The 19,310-nt window shown below is 40.3% G+C and overlaps 1 protein-coding gene across 1 annotated transcript in view; it reads left to right on the top strand.

Moving 5' to 3' along the window:
• The window catches only part of LOC121910967 (dapper homolog 3-like), a 32,784-nt gene extending 13,775 nt beyond the window's left edge, over positions 1 to 19,009 (top strand). The window contains exons 3-4 of the mRNA XM_042432378.1: positions 12,848 to 12,977; positions 14,795 to 19,009. Coding sequence (XP_042288312.1) covers positions 12,848 to 12,977; positions 14,795 to 16,449 — 1,785 coding nt within the window. The 3' untranslated portion in view covers positions 16,450 to 19,009. The remainder of the gene's footprint in view (positions 1 to 12,847; positions 12,978 to 14,794) is intronic.
• The last annotated feature ends 301 nt before the right edge of the window (positions 19,010 to 19,310 follow it).

Genomic DNA, 19,310 nt, shown 5'->3' with positions numbered 1-19,310 from the left:
CATCCATTTATCTCTGGTTTCTGTGAGTGGCACCAGGTTGCCAATTTCTTATTCTACTCTCCATCAATTTCATTTTAGAGGAGAAAAGTTAGCTATTCTCACTACACTTTAGCAACATCCTGCCGTTTCAACTATAGACACGGGTTGCCAATTACCCACTTGGCTATTCTTACTATTGTCACTTCTCTAGTGCCTCAGTAATCTAACGCCTCCTTAGTACTCTATAGTTACTGGCACTGGGTTGCTAGTTACTAATACAACTAACCTAACGTCACTTCAGTAACGTCTACCATCAGTTGCACCGGGTCGCAAGTTACTTATACAACCAATCTAATGTCACTTCAGTAAATCTATAGTTACTGGCGCCGGGTTGCCAGTCACAAATACAACTTATATAATGTCACTTTGGTAATGCCTACCGTCACTTGCACGGAGTTGCAAATTAGTAATACAACTAAAGTAATTTCAGTAACTTTAATTATTATGTGCGCCAGGTTGCAAGTTAATAATACAACTTGTCAAACATCATTTCAGTAATGTCCACCATATATGCACCGGTTTGCAAGTTACTAATAGAACTAATCTAATGTAACTTCAGTATTTTATATTGTTACATACACCGGGTCACAAGTTACCAATACAACTACAGTGTTTCCCCTAGGCTGACTGCCTTGGAGTGGCAGTGGCGCCGGGGGGTGGGGGGTGGGCCCTCTGTTAAAGAGCGGCTGACATTGACACTAAAATGAGAATTGCTGGTCCACCTTAAAAGTCAGTCCACCTTAAGCGAGCCTGGTCAAGTTAAGCTAAGGCGTTATTGCTATCTTTGGGGCTAACCCCCTTCGATAGATGAGTATCTTCTTTGTCTTGAGGAGCTGCAGCATTTATTAACTGACAAACTGCAGTCTGTACTGTACATTTACTGCCAGATTGACAACTTACTGCTAAACTTTTCCTCTGCTCCGCACGCGTTCACGTCATGTTTCTGCCGCTCGCTTGACACACACATACATACACGCACTGCCTTATTCCTTAACGGAGCTACGCTACTCTTGTACCTTTCACATAGATGTCCTTTAAAAAATGAAGAGAGGGAGGATGACTAAAAAAAATCCACAATAACGCAGGGTTTTTGTGCTCACACAGTGTACGAGTTAAAATCATTAGTAGCCCGTTGATATTAATGATCGTATGAAATTTTCTGTGATGGCCATCAAAACACATACCATCCATATTTACCTTAGTGGCATCAACTTCTTCTTTAAACTCCTAAGCGACAGACGGGCCTGGTCTCCAACAATTCTCATTTGACGTCACTCCTCAAAGGACTTCTACGCCAAGAGTGAGCTAAAAATCCTTGCCGCCTTCCTCTTACTGGCGACTTGCTGTCAGTCAGCATCCACACAATCTGCTCCAGATATTCCATTCCTCATGTTGTTCGTAATTAAGAAGTCACATTCTCAATTGCATTCTTCGGTTTGCTCATATGCTCTGAATTCACTGCCTCAATTCTTCACTCCAACCCCAGCCGCCACACCCGCTTTTCAGACTTATCTTATTTCTCAGATGACACTGTCTCCCTCTCTCTCAATCCAACCAGTTAAGGCAGATGGCCGCCCACCTAGAGCCTGGTTCTGTTCAAGGTTTCTTCCCAGTAAAGGGGAGTTTTTCCTTGTCGCTGTCGCCAAGTGCTTGCTCATGGGGTAAAGTTTGGTCTATGTAAATTAAGAGTATGGTCTTGACCTGCTCTATATGAAACACATCATGAGATAACTTAGTTGTGATTTGCTGAATCCTCCTGAGACCAATGCAAAATACTTTGGTGGTATTTTATCATTGACAGATCCTCTCTTCATCTTTGAGTCCGGACAAGTGGCTACTCGTTTCTGGCTCCACCAGCATTTACGCCACATAATGTACTTATCTGGCATTGCTGCCGTTCATTTCGCCGGACATTCCTTCAGGGTCAGAGCTACTACTTCAGCCTCCCATAAAGGCATCCCAAAGCACTTCATACAACTCAGGGGCCGTTGTTCCTCCCAAATGTATCATCACTACACCCATTCAGATCTCGAAGATCTCAGATCTGCTCAATCTCATCTACGGTGGATTCCCCATAAGCTTCTCCACAACGCAGTCAGCAACCGGAAGAACTATACACATCAATTGTTTTCCTTAATAAATCATTCAAACGCATCTTGATGGTGTGGTCCTTGCTAGTGAATTGAAGTTTATTCAGCAAAGTTTCAGGAGTAGGACCACACCTCAACTATGCCACTTCCGGCATTCCTATAAATACCTAACCCTCTCTTCCTCTTTCGCTCTTGTATTCTGCGCCCCTCCACCGCACAATATTTCTCTCTTCTTGTTTCTTCCTGATTCTTCCTCTCCTTTGTAGGGTCCTGAGGGAGTCCGTTGTTGCCCGGATGCTCTGGCGGATTCCCCATAAGCTTCCCCACAACACAGTCAGCAAGCGGAAGAACTATGTACATCAACTGTTTTCCTTAATAAATCATTAATACATATCTTGTTGATGGTGTTGTCCTTGCTAGTGAATCACACTTTACCGTGCAGAGAAAGCGACAAATCAACTTTGCTGCCTTATAAAGTACACTGTTGTCAAATGCATTCCTGTGAAAAGAGAGCGCTTGTGTTTGTGGAATGCAGATTCTGTTCAGTCTTTGTGCGAGGCTGGTCATAGTTTAGGTGTCATTAGTCAGCAATGTCAGTGTAATGACAACGTGTCTGTCAGAGTGCTGTTCACATATATGTGTGTAAAGTTTGCAATATTTTCTATATCCTCCTTTCAATAAGTGTGTTTTTTTTGGGTTAGTCTGATGAGTTGACAGGAACAATATTTTCAGGAAAGTAATGCAAACTTTACACACAAATAAGCTTCCATGCCAAGTCTGACTTTGTTCAAATTCATGTAGCCAATGAGTTTAAATCAGCTGGACTATACAGAGTGTTAATAATCTGAGACGCAGTCGTTCCAAGTGCTTTAGAGTTTGACCCCCATAGAACCACTGAAGGCCCGACTGTCGGTTTTACAGCTAAAGGCCTCAGCAGGACTGAAGGTGTGTATATGTGTGCATGCACAAATGCAAATGTGTTCATTCATGCATGACTGTGTGTCGGTGTATGTAAAAGCATGAGCGTGTGTGTGTGTGTGTGTGTGTGTGTGTGTGTGTGCGTGTGTGAGCGTGCACTTACATGGGGCAAACAGGCATCCATTGAGCCAGTGTGGTCTCACATAAGTAGCTGCTTAAACCCACACATAGACCCTTTTATTCAGCGCATGCCTGACATAAGCCCAGCTCAACTTTATAAGCACATGCGTGTACACACACACACACACACACACACACACACACACACACAGTCTGAATACTATGCCTTCATGTGTTGAAGAGTCTTGTGATGCTCAGACTAAGTTAGTTTACGGTTTGGATCTTTAAGGAGAGAGGGCAGCATGAAGTCCTCTAATTGCTTTGACTTTTCTTAAGTGATATTTGCTACAAAAAAAGACAGGTTCATTAGATTAAGAGTTATGACGAACATGGATTTGTTCCAAAATCATCATATTCCTGGAAAAAGGACTGCATTGATTCACTTCTAGGTGGAGTTCATATGCTCTCTTATATCTATTCCAATCACCATTTTCAGCCATGATGTTGATGATGTAACTGTTAGATAAACCACAGATGTAAGCCCTCTAACTCTGTTTATTATGTGTGGGCTGAATGCTGCAAATGAATACAGCAGGTCCTTGGAGACTGGCCCATTGATGAACTCACTCATTAAAATGACAGAACATAAAATCCAAAATCAGCCATGTATCCCTATAGCAGACTGCTGGCAAACACAGTGCTGTAGATCCCTACATTATAATACTGAAAGGAAGCTGTGTCAATTTTTTACAATTTTGACCAAACTCCGTGCAGCAGAGCTGTAGCAGTCAGACTTGAAACTTGAGCCTTGGACATGAGTCAGATTAAACTCACAGAAATGAGGACTCGGACTTGACTGCTGTGAGATGATCTGACTTTAGGCCTCTGTCCTCAATTGTCCATACAGAATCTGGGTGTCTTTTCTGATTGTTTTAAATTTCCCTCAGATCTCCTGACCAGTTACCCCTCACCATTTCACATACCCAGTCAAAGTCCAAAGTTGTTTTCCACTGATGCTCCCAGACTGTAGAGGAGTTTACCTTTGCCAATCTATTGCCACTTTTAAATCCTGTCTACAAGATCTATCTTTATAAAAATCATTATAAAACAGCATTTGAGTCCCCTTAATTATTGATTTGACTAAATGATTACTTCAGTTGTCTTTTACAGTTATTTACCTTATTTATTTACATTTTAGTTATTTAATTGTATTCAAAAATTATGACAGTCAACATTGTTTTCTAAAATTTGGAATTTGCTGAAGAATATCTGTAACTTGATTTGAGACCAGAGCACACCAATTTATTCACAGCCTTTAATTGCGCAAACAGACTAATGTTACTACTGTCACTACTGTCTTCATCAGAGTCAACATGGACAAAGACATGAGGCAAACAACTTATGTAATCAACCTAGACCAGGTGTGTAGTTGTAATTAGATACTTGGTTGAACAGGGTTTCAAATCTATTGGATACTGATTCTAAGGGTGGGAGTTGCCATTGTCAACGTCCAAGTGCTACACTCCTAACACCATATCAGTAACAAAAGAACATAGACATCTCTCAAAAGTAAAATTGAGTAAAATTAAGTTAAATTAGAGGAAACATGACATATTCAGTTCTTCATTTATGCCAAAGGGCTAACACCATGTCAGAAACAAAAAAACACAAATCTCTCTAAAAGTATTAAAAGTATCTAAATGTTTTAAAAGTACATAAAGTACAAATATAAAAGTTATATAAAACATTATAAAAGTACATAAAGTACCGATACAAACCTCCACCAAGTATGACAACTCAGAGGAAACATGACAAATTCAGTTCCTCATTTATGCCAAAAGGCTCCACCATGTTGAGAGTGTAAATCCACTATGCCTCTTTGTGGAGCAGCGAGTTGATGATGTCACCACCTCTAGAAGGGTGACATTTTTCCTGTTCCCCAGAACTTTAATGATGCTGCTGTGCTGATGTTGAGCAGTAGCATAGTCCGTGTTTTGTGTACGTATGTTACATACATGTAACGGTGTTACGTAATTATGATACAAAAAAAGGTAACTGTTTTCTGTTACAGTTACATTTAGTAAAAAGGGGGATTATTAGCAGGATTACAATTTGCTGACCGTCCACAGCTTGTCGACAAACCTTGGACAGTCGGCAAGAACACTTGTGCTCGCTTGCAGCCATGTCTCTCGCTCTGTCACCATGAAAGCTGCAGGTTGCAGTTGCACGCCCACTATGCCTGCAGGGAGTTGAAGCAGAGCGCTGCACACACACTGCTGCCCCCCCGTTGCACCAATAGTAACTAATATTATAGTCATATAACAGCATGAGAAGATGCGCTCTGTTGTAGTCAACGCTCAGCGCAGTTTGACATTTGCTAAGTAACAGAGGTGGTTTCTTTGTTGTTTTTTGTAGTCCACAAAAACCTTGTTAATGCTATATTTCCTGACCAAGCAGCAACCTCCTGAAAAATGAAGGGCTGAAAAATTAAGCCAATGCAGAAGTGCCAAAAACTGCAGTTCCTTGAATGGCCACTTGAGGCTGGCTCCAAAAGTGAGTCAATCCCCATAGACCCCCATGTTAAAATGCCCAACTTTACAGCAGAAATAAAAATGTTTACAGCCTTGTACAAAAAACGGTTTTGGTCTCTATAGCTAGATTTTTTTTATAACTCACCTGTTAAAATTTTATTAAGCTGTAAACATATACATAATTAAGGACATGGCCGCTTTGAGTGACAGTTCACTAGCTGCTAAGTGGCTTGTTTCATCAACCAGGCTTCATTCAACTTGCCTCAGAGCCACCTCTTTGCCCATTTTGGATTAACAGGGAGTTAGGCGGAGTCAGGCACTGCCAAGATGGCGATGGCCAGAGCTGCCCACTCTGAGCTTCAAAACTCCTCTTCAGAAACCAATGGGTGACGTCACATGGCTATGTCCATATTTTTTACAGTCTAGTTTGTGAAAGCAAGAAACTATGATATCCCCATGTGACTATATGGAGATTTAATCTCCATATGATTGCCATCATATGGCAATATGATCTCCATACCAAGTTGACTGGCTTCCTCAGTAATATTTGCCACACACGTGATAGTTTAGAATATAAATCTCTGACTGTGCTGTCATTTGCTGGCTGAACACTGAAACACACACTTGCTCTGGACCTGCATTTAAACTGCCATTGATTGTTCTGCTGTCATACAGAATTAAGTAAAAGTCTTTATTTGCATATTTGGTATTGAGGTAATCCAAAAGTAATGGAAAGTAATCAAGTAACATTACTTTAATTATAATTTTGATACTTGGATTAGGTTACTAATTAAATTTTTTAACAAGTAATTGGTAATTGTATTGGATTACATTTTAAAAATAACCCTCCCAACCCTGTGTATGTATTGCAGTTTTATGTTAGATATGCAAGTCTTTAAAGCTCTTATTGTTTGTCTGACATAAAACAAACCACAGGGACATTTCAACATATAGACAACATGTGCTGTTGCAGTTAATGAAGGATTTAATGGCATATTTTTTTACCAGTATGTGGATGTGTAAAGTACTTGGTGTCTGACGAGGTAGAACATTGCGCACAGTGGCCACAGCGAAAAAAGCCTGTAGCTTGATTCAAAGGCAGCCAGGAGACAGTGACCACGTTTACATGTACACTAATAGTCCACTATTATTCCGACTATGATAATATTATGAATTTGATACAGGTCATATAAATAGTATTTTCTGTATGGATTTTCCGAATTAGGCCTTATTCCGAATGTAGCATTTTCCGAGTAAGACATGGGGACATGGGATATGCTGATATTATTCGGGTTTTAGGAGCATTCTTTGAACGTGTATACAGCGCATTCGGAATATGTGTCTGAATTGCGTTTTTACCACTATTTGTGACACACGGCCTCTTGCCTGTTTACCCCTGCACAGGCAAAATGATATATGCTGGAGCATACAACAGGGACAGGGGGGATTGGTTATTATCCTGACATGCAGCCATGGACTGTGACAACTTGATGTGATGCACCAACAGGCTCAGCTCTAGACAACAGGGGGCCCCAAGCAAGACTTACTTTGGGGACCCTCCTTAAACTGAAATTATACTTTCTGCATCTGCAAGTAACCGAGGGTCTGCTAGGGTCCATGTGACGTAACTTTCCTCATCAGAGGTTCTACATGACATCATGTATCTTTGCTAACTAACTTTTTGGCTTACCATTTGCTATCATCAATCATAATTTATCATCATTCATCATGATCTGCTCCATTTACCACTGTCCTGCTTTCTTTTCTCCTCTTCCCCTTTCTTTCTCTTTCTTTTTTCACTCCCAGACGGATAATTCCTCTCTATTTTGCGTAATCAATGCAAACAAACTTGTGTGTCTGTGACTCACAGAGACACCGATGAGATGGGGTCCCTTGGGGGGGGTTCTTAGCACTGGTTGTCACTACAATGGTACCGCAATTAAGGGGGACTCCCACATTTTGAGACAGTGTGAGTCAGCCCTCGAGGGCCCTCTCATGGGCGGCCCTAAGCAGGCGCTTAGGTTGTTTATGTGTTGGGCCAGCTCTATGTACCAAAAACACTCAGCATTGTAGTAAATATTATGGGACAACCTAGGTACTGGATGTGCCTGTAACTATAAATTTATATCAGTCATCAATATCACTTATAAATATCAGGCAGTAGCTCACTGATGACCTTGCTGGTTACTTCTCTGCCTGCAGAGATCTTGTGATTCCTGGTCCCACTGGAGCAGAGGGAAACCCTGGAAACCCTCAGCATGTGAACAGGAATATAAGTGGACTATTAATTTTCATTAGCCATGTAAGCAGCTTAGTAGGAATATTGTCTTTTTTGGAATAAGGGCAAAAAATGTAATATTTTGTGCATGTAAATGTTGTCAGTATTAGGTGTTTTTTTATTTTCAAAATGAATCAGTCTGTCTCTCAGATTGTTGCAAAGTTTCAACAAGATCAGGGGAGGCACACAGCTGAAATTTTTTAGAGATGGGTCACTCTTGAGGAATATTTTTGACCCTGCCTGCCAGAGGAGAATATTCAGTAGAGAAAGTAATCCATGGGGAAATGGTGGTAGGTCTAGTTTTCTTAAGTAACAGAGATTCCATCTCTAGGCTGAAGAGATGTATGATGTAGGGTAACCCCTGTTTTGGAAACACCATAATTTTGACAGCTTTAGACTGGAAATTTGTAACAGTACTGCAGTTTCTGCACAATCTCAAAAACTGACTAATACAAATATTGTGAATGAGTTGTTTTGGATGGTTACTCTCAGCCTGTAGAAGTGTGTTTCTGCTAAGGGGTTTACGATAGATTGTGGTCTCAATAATACTGTTGTTTCCCTTGTAATAAAGGGCTAGGTCTAGAAAGTGGACAAAGGTTTTATGCTGTTCCATAATGGAAAAAAAGATAGTTAGTAGTGAAATTTATATATTTCAGCAAATCAGACTGCTCTCCTCCATACATCAATCCACTATCAATCCCCCCCCTCCACCTGATTGTGGCAAGTATTGTCTTACTGAGCCTCTGTCACGATTTGTTGACTTCTTCGCCAAGAAATTTGTCTCAAGCCTCCTTCCTTTTCTTGGGTACAGTGTTGATGTACTAAATACTATTAAAGCTGATATCCTGGTAACTTTTGATTTGCAGAGCCCATACATGCATACCTCATGAAATAGGCCTTGATGCTCTCATCCATTACCTCAACAAACGTCCCAATGAATTCCTACTTAGACCGTCAGAAATAATTCTAACCATGAACTTCTATAAATATTAAGATTCCTATTACCTGCAATCCTGTGGCACAGCTATGGGCAGTGCTTTTGCCCCATCCTATGCTTGTCTTGTTATGGGTCTATGGGAAGAGAAATTCATTCATGACCCACTCCAAAATACATTTTTGTCCAAGATTGCTTTGTGGAAAAGATACATTGATGTTATCATGGTCATATGGAGAGGTAATAGAGGAGAACTGTCTGATTGTCTGAAAACATGGACTATGCTATTGCTCGATATTATGCACAGACTAACCACAGCTCTGCAGTGTCATTGAAGTTCTGAGGAAGAGAAAAATTTTCACCCTCTCCTATAGGTAGTGATGTCATCAACTCACTGCTCCACAGAGAGGCATTGTGGATTTACACTCTGAACAGGGTGGAGCCTTTTGGCATAAATGAGGAACTGAATGTTTCCTCTAAGTTGTCATACTTGACAGATGTTTGTATCTGTACTTTATATACTTTTATCTTTGTAACTTTTAGAGTGATGTGTGTTCTTTTGTTTCTTACGTAGTGTTAGCCCTTTGGCATCAATGAAAATCTGATTGTCATGTTTCCTCTAATTTGTCACATTTGACAGATATTTGTACTTTTACATTTTGCACTTTTATCCTTGTAACTTAAGACGTTTATGTTCTTTAGATTAGAAACCCAATAGATTTGAAACCCAGTTATCTAATGACAACTGCACACCTGGTTTAGGTTAATTACATAAGTTGTTTGCTTTATCTTTGTACACTTTGACTCTGATGAAATGTTGAAAGTAAATGTTAGTCTGTTTGCACAATTAAAAGCTACGAATTAATTAGTGTGCTCCAGTCCCTTTTGTTCAATGGAAGTTTCCTGTCCTCAAACTGAGAAGCACCTGATTCAGTTGCATTTTGCTGGAAGATGCACAGAGAACCCTGTTTCAACTTGATTTGAGACTGCCTCTGACAGACATGGGACTTGAGCTGGACTTAAAAACATCTCAACTATGCCATACAGTCCCCCATCAACAACCACCTTCATCTCCACTGCAACAGGAAAATTAGAAGGTACTGCAGTGCGTCAAAACATTATTTCAGCCAATATTTCATGGACATCCTACCAGACTTAGCTAAATAAACACTAACTGACTTAGAGTACATATGTATCTCCTCAATGTCCAGGCTTCTGATTTCAGAGGTGATGGAAAATTGGATTGGATCTAAAGTTTGAGGCGGCTTCTCAGACACCACAATTTACTGAGACTTTCCAACAACAACAGCTATCTACTTTCTGAAGTGAAAAGGCAGATGTGAATATGTACTGTAGGAAACATTAAGTCATTTCAAGACATCCATCCACATTAATATGTATGTTCCACCTCTGCGTAGCCTCCAGTGGATAAATCATGGAGGCTGTTATTTTGTGATACCTGTAGGTTCAGTGTGGAACAGCTGCAATCTGCACAAAACTCATCGTGTGAAACAAAGTGGGCCACAAGTGTGTGCAGACACAGTCCAAACTCTGTTTTAGTAAGGCAGCTAAAGTGTGATATTTGGTTCTCTTGGTTCAGCTAGTATATGTTCCTCCCTGAAGATGTTATTATGTCTTATATTACATTACAGCACAAAAACAGCCTTACAAAAATAAATGTGGAGCTCCTGCATCTCGACTCAATACTGGTGCAAAGCTTTCCAGTAACTTCACAGTGAGTAAGTGGTAGTGTCTCTCTCTGCCTCTCTCACACTCTGATGATGATGTAACAGTTAGTCAAAGAGGAGAAAATCATGTGGTGCCACGGTATCAAAATCCTTAGTACCCATCATAAATATTGCATAAGTGTATAAAATGAGACAATATTTACGAACTGAGGCAACATGCCCATGAGAATATAGATGTATTGGTTTTACGAATATACTGAATATAAAAGTTTTGTCAAAAGGAATAGATTATCCAAAAGATTAAAAATCTGACATTGGTGACTTGCCCTCAGCTCCCACAGAGAAATATTTAGTACACACCTAACAGCACCCAAAGGGTAGCTGTTTGAGCTCAGAAGATGTGGAAATTGTGACATATGCTGTTTGAGATACTTTTTATTGCCTTTTTGGAAATCTTAAGTGACTGGTACTTAAGATTGAGGATAAGGGTAGTAAAACGAATGGCACCAGCTGATATTCTGTGTTTTAAAACACAATTTAAAATTGTGGTGAAGAGATAATGAAATAATTTTGGGTGAACTGTTTCTTTAAGGTGGGAACACTAAATGATTAAGTAATCCCTTTACCAGTGTAAGATGCCAGATGTAGCAAAAAACAATGGAACATGAGGAATAGTTAAAAGAAAAAAAAATCAACAGCTTATAACTAATTCCAGCCGGTTTTCCTCTTGTCTTCATGTACAGCTGTTGTCCTGTAAGTGTGTGTCATCTGAGGGGAAAAAGAAGACTTCTCACAGTCTCCATGTTTGGGCACCTTCATGGCTCTGGTTTGCATAACAGCGTTTTATAGATGTCCTCTCCACTGAAAACATAAGCACAACAGACACTAAATATACTGTATAATCTTTGCTTTATGATCATTTTTATCTCCTACATTATTACTATAGGGTTTCCTGAAGTGTATCCTGTTTGACAAATACTGTAGTAGCTGCACCATAAAACTAAGTTTAACTATATAGTTATACAGTGTCCTTCTATTGTTCATTACTGGTTTACAACAGTACTTTTATCTGAAGACAGTGCTATAAAACAGACTGTATTTATAACCCAGAGGCTGAAGTTTGATGGATTTTCTACACTAAGCAGGTTTTGGAATTTGTAGTTCTCAAATGTGAAACATGTGGGTTTAGTTAAACATGTGAGGGCTTCTATAGAAATCAGCTGACCAACTGCTGTGTCCAAGGGGTTATCTGAGACCTCTCTGTTTTTGAATCCCTGTTGACACAAGTCGTTTTTATTTATTAGAAGGTAAACTTTTATTGTCTTTTTGCAGTGAAAAGTATTGTGAACGAGAGTGGTCTTACAGTATTTCTCTTTCTCTTGTGTGTTTTCTCCTCTTTAAGCTTTCTATGTGTCTCTGCTCTGTCTGTTGTTTAGACAGCTTCAACTGGGTGGGGGTGGGGGAGTGGGGAGGTGTTGGTGAGAGAACTGTGTGTTATTGTTCCAGTGTTTTGATAATAGGTGCTTGTGGTCATAGCTGTCTGTGAATGTGAAGGCTATTGCTCTCAGTATCTCTACCTCTTATCCTGGGAGATGAACAGGGAGTTGATATGTGCACTCCTAATGAATGACCATCATGTGTATTTTAAGTGTATTCATGTAATTGTCCCTTTGCAGTTTGGGGTGTGGGTGTTAGGTTGTTCTTTTAACTTCCAAATTAAAAGATAACCACAAAATGTGACAAAGTCTTCACACATTTAGGTGTTCTTTCTGTAAGTTATAGGGTTTTTGGGGTGACTTAAATCATGTTAATATAAATGCAAAAATCATCCATGTGTCAATCATATTAAGCATACACCATTATGAGTGATAGTCGGCAGAATGCAAACACTTCAGTGTGGTCTAATTAACATTAATTACATTATCTCAAAAGGGTAAAAGTAATATTTGGCCAACCCTGTTATTTTTGTATAAGTATAAGTATAAATGTGTATGTAAATATGTATTTCTTTGCTTTCATGAAAGGGAAGATGGTAGAAAAGAGTGGACTTTACACAAATTTGAAATGTTGCTTTTCATACTTAGAGTTTGTGCTGAAGTGTTAAAGCATGAATATAGTTTCCCCAGAAGACAAACGTGTGTGTCTCTTCTGTGTGCGTGATTAGTGAAGGTGTTTTGATCATGCTGTTGAGAGAGATTTCCCATCTAAGTGCATTCTCTTGACTCTCGCTCTCTCTCTGTGTATTTCAGACCAGTCTCCAGTGTACTCCCTGGGGTATAATGGCATCTTTAGAGCAGCAGGTGGCACAGCTGACAGTCAACGCTGAGGTCAAATCAGCAGATTCTCCTGCCAGCCTGGACGACAGCCGACTCAGTTCAGGTAAAATCTGCCTCTTCCAAACAGCCAGTGGTTTATATATATATATATATATATATATATATATGTTATATATATATATATATATATATATATATATATATATATATATATATATATATATATATATATATATATATATATATATATATATATATATATATATATATATATATATATATATATATATATATATGTATATGTATGTATATGTATGTATATAATATTTGGTGTGAGCATACTTTGCCTTTAAAACAACAGCTGTTCTCCTTGGTACTCCTGCGCACAGTTTTAAGGTATGTGGCAGGTTGGTTGTTCCTGCATCCTGGAGAAGTCACAGTTCTTCTGTGAATTTAGGCTTCTGAGACTTCTGTGTCTTCATGTAATCCCAAACTGGCTAATTGATGTTGAGATCAAGGCTCTGTTGGGGCCAGACCATCTGTTGGACTCCTTGTGCTTCTTGATGCTGAATATAGTTCTTTATGACTTTGGTTGTATGTTTGGGGTCATTGTCATGCTGCAGAATAAATTTGGAACCAATCAGATGCTTCCCTGATGGTATTACATTATGGATAAGAATCTAAGACTCTAAAGTTCCTAAAACCTTTGCACAGCACTGTAGATATATCTCAGTTTGCTCTACAGATGTTGAACAACTCCTCCAGCACTTAAATGAATTCATCTCTCACTTTTATTTTTCCTAATACTGACCTCATTTGTGTAAATGTCTGCATGAGCTCCATGCTACATTATGGGAGCAAAAGTCATTGTATGTTCTAGTTGCACCAAAACATAGCGCACCATGTAACTCAGTCACTCTCAAGAGCAATAATTCTTTCTCCCTGCTGCAGACACTGAGGTCATTAAGGATGCAGTTTAGTGTCTGGTAGACAAACATCAAGCAGACAAATCTATTACATGCCCTTGGTGGCTAAGCATCCTTCATCACTGAAGTCTCGCCGCATCTCAGCCTGTACTTCATGTTTATAAAGCATGTGAGACACGAATCTGAGCACACTGGGATTTCAGAAGACAAATAGTCCTGTCTTTTGCACTACAGAGTAACCTAATGGTACTGGTTACACATGACCATAACTAAACTACACTTGTGTTTGGTAAGACCACAAACGGCTTGAAATGTCTGTGTTTCTTACACTGTCGGAAAATGGATTGCTCTTATGTAGCAAGTGACTGGTTTGGGAAAATTATGTGTGTAACATAAACTAAAAAAAAAATAATGGCCTTGAACCTACATTTGAGATGGTTAAAAAGAGAGAGTCAAATTTAACACTTTCCCCTTTCCATTTTCAAAAAGTCTGAAGCATTCTCTACATTCTAAGTGTAATATTAAGAGTATAATTCAAAATTACAGTAAGGTAGTGAGTAAATCAACATTGCCAAGGTAACATAGTACTCTAAACTGAACATACAAGATGATAATGCACATTAATCATATTTGTTACCAAAGGGGTTGTTATGAATAGGGAGAATAATTTTACTAAAGTAGTAACAGCAAGAAAATGCCAAAACTTATTTAATGTTGCTAATGCCACTGATTTGGAGTTTCTCATTTTTTGGTTACACAAACCTTGCTTAGTCTGTATAAATGTAATTACAGTTAGGTTGTAGGGAAACAGTTTCAATACTTAAATGTTCCCACTTTAACACATTTCACATGTGATGGTGCCACCCTCATCCCAATTAGAAAAACAAGGCAACATGCATTTTACTTTCAAGCCTCATATTCTTGTAAAGCTTTGGTCTTATTTCATGTTGTGCATGATTCTGATCATTTTCTTTGTGTTTGCTCTGTTTATTAGGAGAGGTAGCCAAGCAAGATGGATCTCCTGAATCAAATTACAACATAGTGGTCCCTTGTTCCCTCTCAGCCCTTGAAGGGACAGTGGAGACAGAGACAGGAGAAACATGGCTGGCAGATGCAACAAGGCGGGCCACGGTTACAGATGCTTTGGGGGAGATGAGGGATGTTGACCCCAGTCAAGACGATCATCAACAATCCCAAAAGGTGGAGACTTATATATTTGGATTGATCCAGCGCAGAGCCCTACCATCACGACCATCAAAGCCCCGCACCAGCCTGGCACATGATGCCCGAGCTGTCAGTGTGGTGAGGCAGAGTAGCTTATGCCGCAAAGAGGAGAAACATTCACCGAAGCAAGTGTCTGTTCAAGAAATCTCTACTCTGTCCCAGTGCTCAGAGGGAACTGCTCCACAGGCTTGCCATAACCTGGATCAGGAACGTTACACAGGGACAGGGTTTCCTGAAGATGCGCCACCTCCTTACCACCACCACCTCCAGCAAAGTGTTCAGCATCAACCAGGGCTGTACCACAAGCCCAGGCAGGCCTCCATGATTAACACCTCTCGCTCAACCTCGCTAGACTATCCATCTAGCAGAGTTCTACAAACCCACCCAGACTCCAGCAGTAGTGAGCCTGATTCACCCCAACATTTCGCCAACTACCCTTCCCCTCCAGCTCTATCAAAGCCTCACCAACTACCTTCACCTGATGAGCAGCTGGTCAATGCAGAGTATATACCAGCCCAGCCATGCCGAGCCTCCACCAGAGCTTATGCCCATCACCATTCCAACCCCCACAAGGGCTCTGGGGCACCCAAACCCAACCGAAGCACATATTCTCCAGAGAGAGGCCATCATCATCAAGAGCAGCAACCCACTGCATCTCAGATCCAACCCTCCAGATCTCGAGGGGGCCCCAAGAAATGTCGCTCCAATGAAGACAAAAATGGTGCCAGTAAGAAGCAGGGGAAGAGGGCTTGTCGGTCTCAATCAGAGAATAGCCTGCAAAGGGTTCCAGAGCGCAAGTACAATACAGTAGAGAGGGATGGTGGAGGAAGTGGAAGTGGTGGAAGGGGAAGCCGCAGTAGTCAGTCCAGGAGCAAGAAGCAACAGCAAGGAAGTGGAAGCTACCGGCGCTGGCAGTCCACCCTGGAGCTCAGTCAAGACGAGGCTGACCAGCCACCCACGCAGGCACCCATACACAGCTCTTCAGCTTCAAACCAAAGGGACCATTGTGCAAGGCGCACACGCAAATCTCGCCCTACACACACATCATATGCCTACCCACACCACAACCTTAACCACCACCACTCCCACCATCATCAGCACATGGAGTACCATTTGGAGAGGGACCAAGTGCCAATGTGTCAGCCTAGCGAGGGCTACCCTCACCCAGGACATGGGGAGTCTGAGTCCAGCATGAGTGAGGCTGACTCTCCAGATTCCAGCTCTTTGTCCAGTGACTCAGATGAAAGTGGAGGTCTGGTTTGGCCCCAGCAACTACCCCCACAACTTTCCCTCCCATCACCCCCTGCCCCACCTGGAGCACCTCTGCAGCCCAAGGCATTTGTCAAGATTAAGGCCTCCCATGCCCTTAAGAAGAAGATCCTGCGCTTTCGCACTGGTTCACTGAAAGTAATGACCACTGTATAAAGTGGAATATTGGTCAAACTGAACCCAACAATATTGGATAGCATGAGTTTGTGGCCACTATGAGACCCCTTTTGTTTATGCTTTCCTTCAAGGAATATCAGCTGCTTAGTTTTGGACTACGTAGAATGATGGACCACAAACTGCAGTAAATATAAAAATCAATGTGTACATAAAAGTGATCTATAATCTTGAGTGACTGCATTGACTGGATGGATTTAGCTCAGCCTTAACAAGCAATGAAGGAAGCAGCTGTCACCAAACCAGCCTTTTTATTTCAAAAATGAGATGAAAAATTGTACAGGAAGTGTTGTATTGTACTTAAAGTCTTACATTGATGACTCATGTTTTGTCTAAGGGTACTCTAAATTGGCCACATTGGCCCATAAATATTCCCACAGGCACACACCCACTGATTGACCTGAAATTGTCTTTCAGGTCACATATAGTACCAATTCAGTTTTCAAGTGAATGGGAAGGTGTGTCCAAACTTTTTACTGGTACTGTAGCTGTTTTCCACGACGGTAAGAATCCCTAAGGTCTAGGTTCTAGGTTCTTCCTTGTTTTCCGCTACGTTTTACAAACCAGAATATTTTGGATATACGTCAAAAGGTACCAGTGTCGCACATGGGAACAACATTACAAACATCATAATTTTTATGCACTTGTTGGTAGGCAAGTGTGGTGAGTGCAGTTCAGTTCTGGGACAAACAACTGTAGAAAAAGTGGGGCTAATATATTAACATTTACATTTACCTATGATGACTTTTAAATGTCAGTATCATTAAATGAATTTAATGGAAGAGCCCTACTTTTAGTAGAAGGTCAACAGAACTGGTACCAAACCAGCTCCCACATGCTGACCAGCTCTCCAGTGCCAGGTGTAGCCCTTGGGACAGGCTAGCTTCCCTGAAGGGCACACTGGCAGCTCTTTCTCTGGCCCATACCATCAAAATCCCTCCTGCTGCTCTGTTCTCTCCTGATTCAGAAGACAGGGAGGTGATGCTGAAGAATCCAGTGAAATTCAAGAAACAATAAATTATAGGGATGTAGCATTTGATCACTCTGCCCCGCTACCTGTAGTTAGTGGAAAAAATACCTACTGGAAATGTCACATGATTTTGGAAATACCAATGCTACCTGAATTATTGGGAAACATAATTAAACTTTTAACATGCCCCCCAATAGTACTAAATCTACACTTTACATTTGCATAAGAAGGCAACAAAACACATGTTGGGTATTCTGAATCATGAGTATTGTCTGTATATTGAAATAAACTTCTTTGCAGTGATCATTTTAACACACGCCCTCTATTATTAATTGCTGTGTTTGTACCAAACCAGCTGTTGCATTCCTTCCCGCTGAAAGTACCTGGAACTTGGATTGAGTACCTTCTCCCTAGGAGTTCCCAAATTTAGGCTCAGGAACTTGCACCAAAGTGGGGGGAGTACAGTGAAAACAAAAGCAGAACCCCTGAAAATAGCTACCATAAGCTGCAGGTCATTACAGTCCTGTAGTGGAAAAGACCTAATAGTGAACTGTATTTCATCAGTTTGAGTTCTGAATAATCCCCAAAATATCCGCCTTTGTAATGTTATAACTGAAAACATGAATTTTTTTATCGAAGTGTCCTTCACTTGGCAACCCACGCCAAGTGAAACTTTGCAGATTAGTAAAAAGCAGCCTAATATGTAGTTTTAAAAGTATGAGAGAGTTGCCATGCCCCATTCAAAAGAAGGACCCCTTTGCCTCCAAGTTTACCATGTCAGTTTATCTCCTATTTAAAACATTCTTCAATACTCTGCATATTGGGAACTTATTGTTGAAAAAAGTAGCCTATGATACTGAGACAAGCCACAGTTTCCTTATAGTTGGACTGTGAAATCGTCTTGTGTTGCCGAAATGGTGCATAGTCATCATTATGTAATTGTAACGTCCTACTGTAATTAAATGGGAGGATAACTTAAGACAGACAACCAAACATTAATACTTGCTACATGTTTTTGTGTTGTCAGTAGAAGTAAACATATCTGTCAGACATGGGGAAATGTGACCACAGTAAATAAAATGAGTAGTTGTTAAGGAGTGGATTGTCAGTACAGTACAAAGTGCTTGTGAGACATTATGTCTGGAATTTGTGGTTGAGATAGTAAATCTCATTGGAGAAAGAACTGACTTTCAGCAGAAAAGAAGTCTGTAAATCTTTACTGTAGCAGCAAATGCAATCCAGCAAGTTACCGTAGTAGCATGATTTAAACCATCTTTTAAAAGTTTTTGTGAGATTGAATGTCACATTCACAAAGAGTATTCTTGAAGGACCTTGAATAAAATATTAAGTAGCAAATTACAGTTTCTACTGTTGGGTAAAGTTGACAGTAGGCTACTTGCAGACTAATAAAAATTTGCCTGCCCAGAGAATGTAATTAATGTTACAATGTCACTTTGAGTGTTTGACAGTATTATCATTTAAAGTGCACTAGTCAACTCACTATTAGCTTCTTTTTGTATGAAATGTGTTCACCAAAATGCAGTGTATGAAATTAAAGTGTTTGTTTTAAACAAATATTTGTGTTTCTCTAAATTGCCAGGAAAGCTAAATTAACATTTATTTCATCAATGAAGGCTTGTTCATTGCATTATGGTAGATGTCACCAAATGGCCATGTAATTGTCAACAGTCAGACCCCACACAGTGACACAGGTAGAGAAAACACACATACACACACACTAGTCAGCAGGCCTAGTGTTAGTGATGTAGTGTTGAGTAATTGAAATGTAAAGGAGTGGGGGGAGGTGACAGAGAGAGGTGGATTAAAGTGGTAAGCTAAGGGCTCCAGGGGAACATTGGCTTGTTTAAGGGTA

The sequence above is a fragment of the Thunnus maccoyii genome, chromosome 13, assembly GCF_910596095.1.
Source record: "Thunnus maccoyii chromosome 13, fThuMac1.1, whole genome shotgun sequence".
Lineage (NCBI taxonomy): Eukaryota > Metazoa > Chordata > Actinopteri > Scombriformes > Scombridae > Thunnus > Thunnus maccoyii.
Note: the sequence above shows the minus strand (reverse complement) of the source record. Positions and strands in the feature narration are given on the sequence as shown.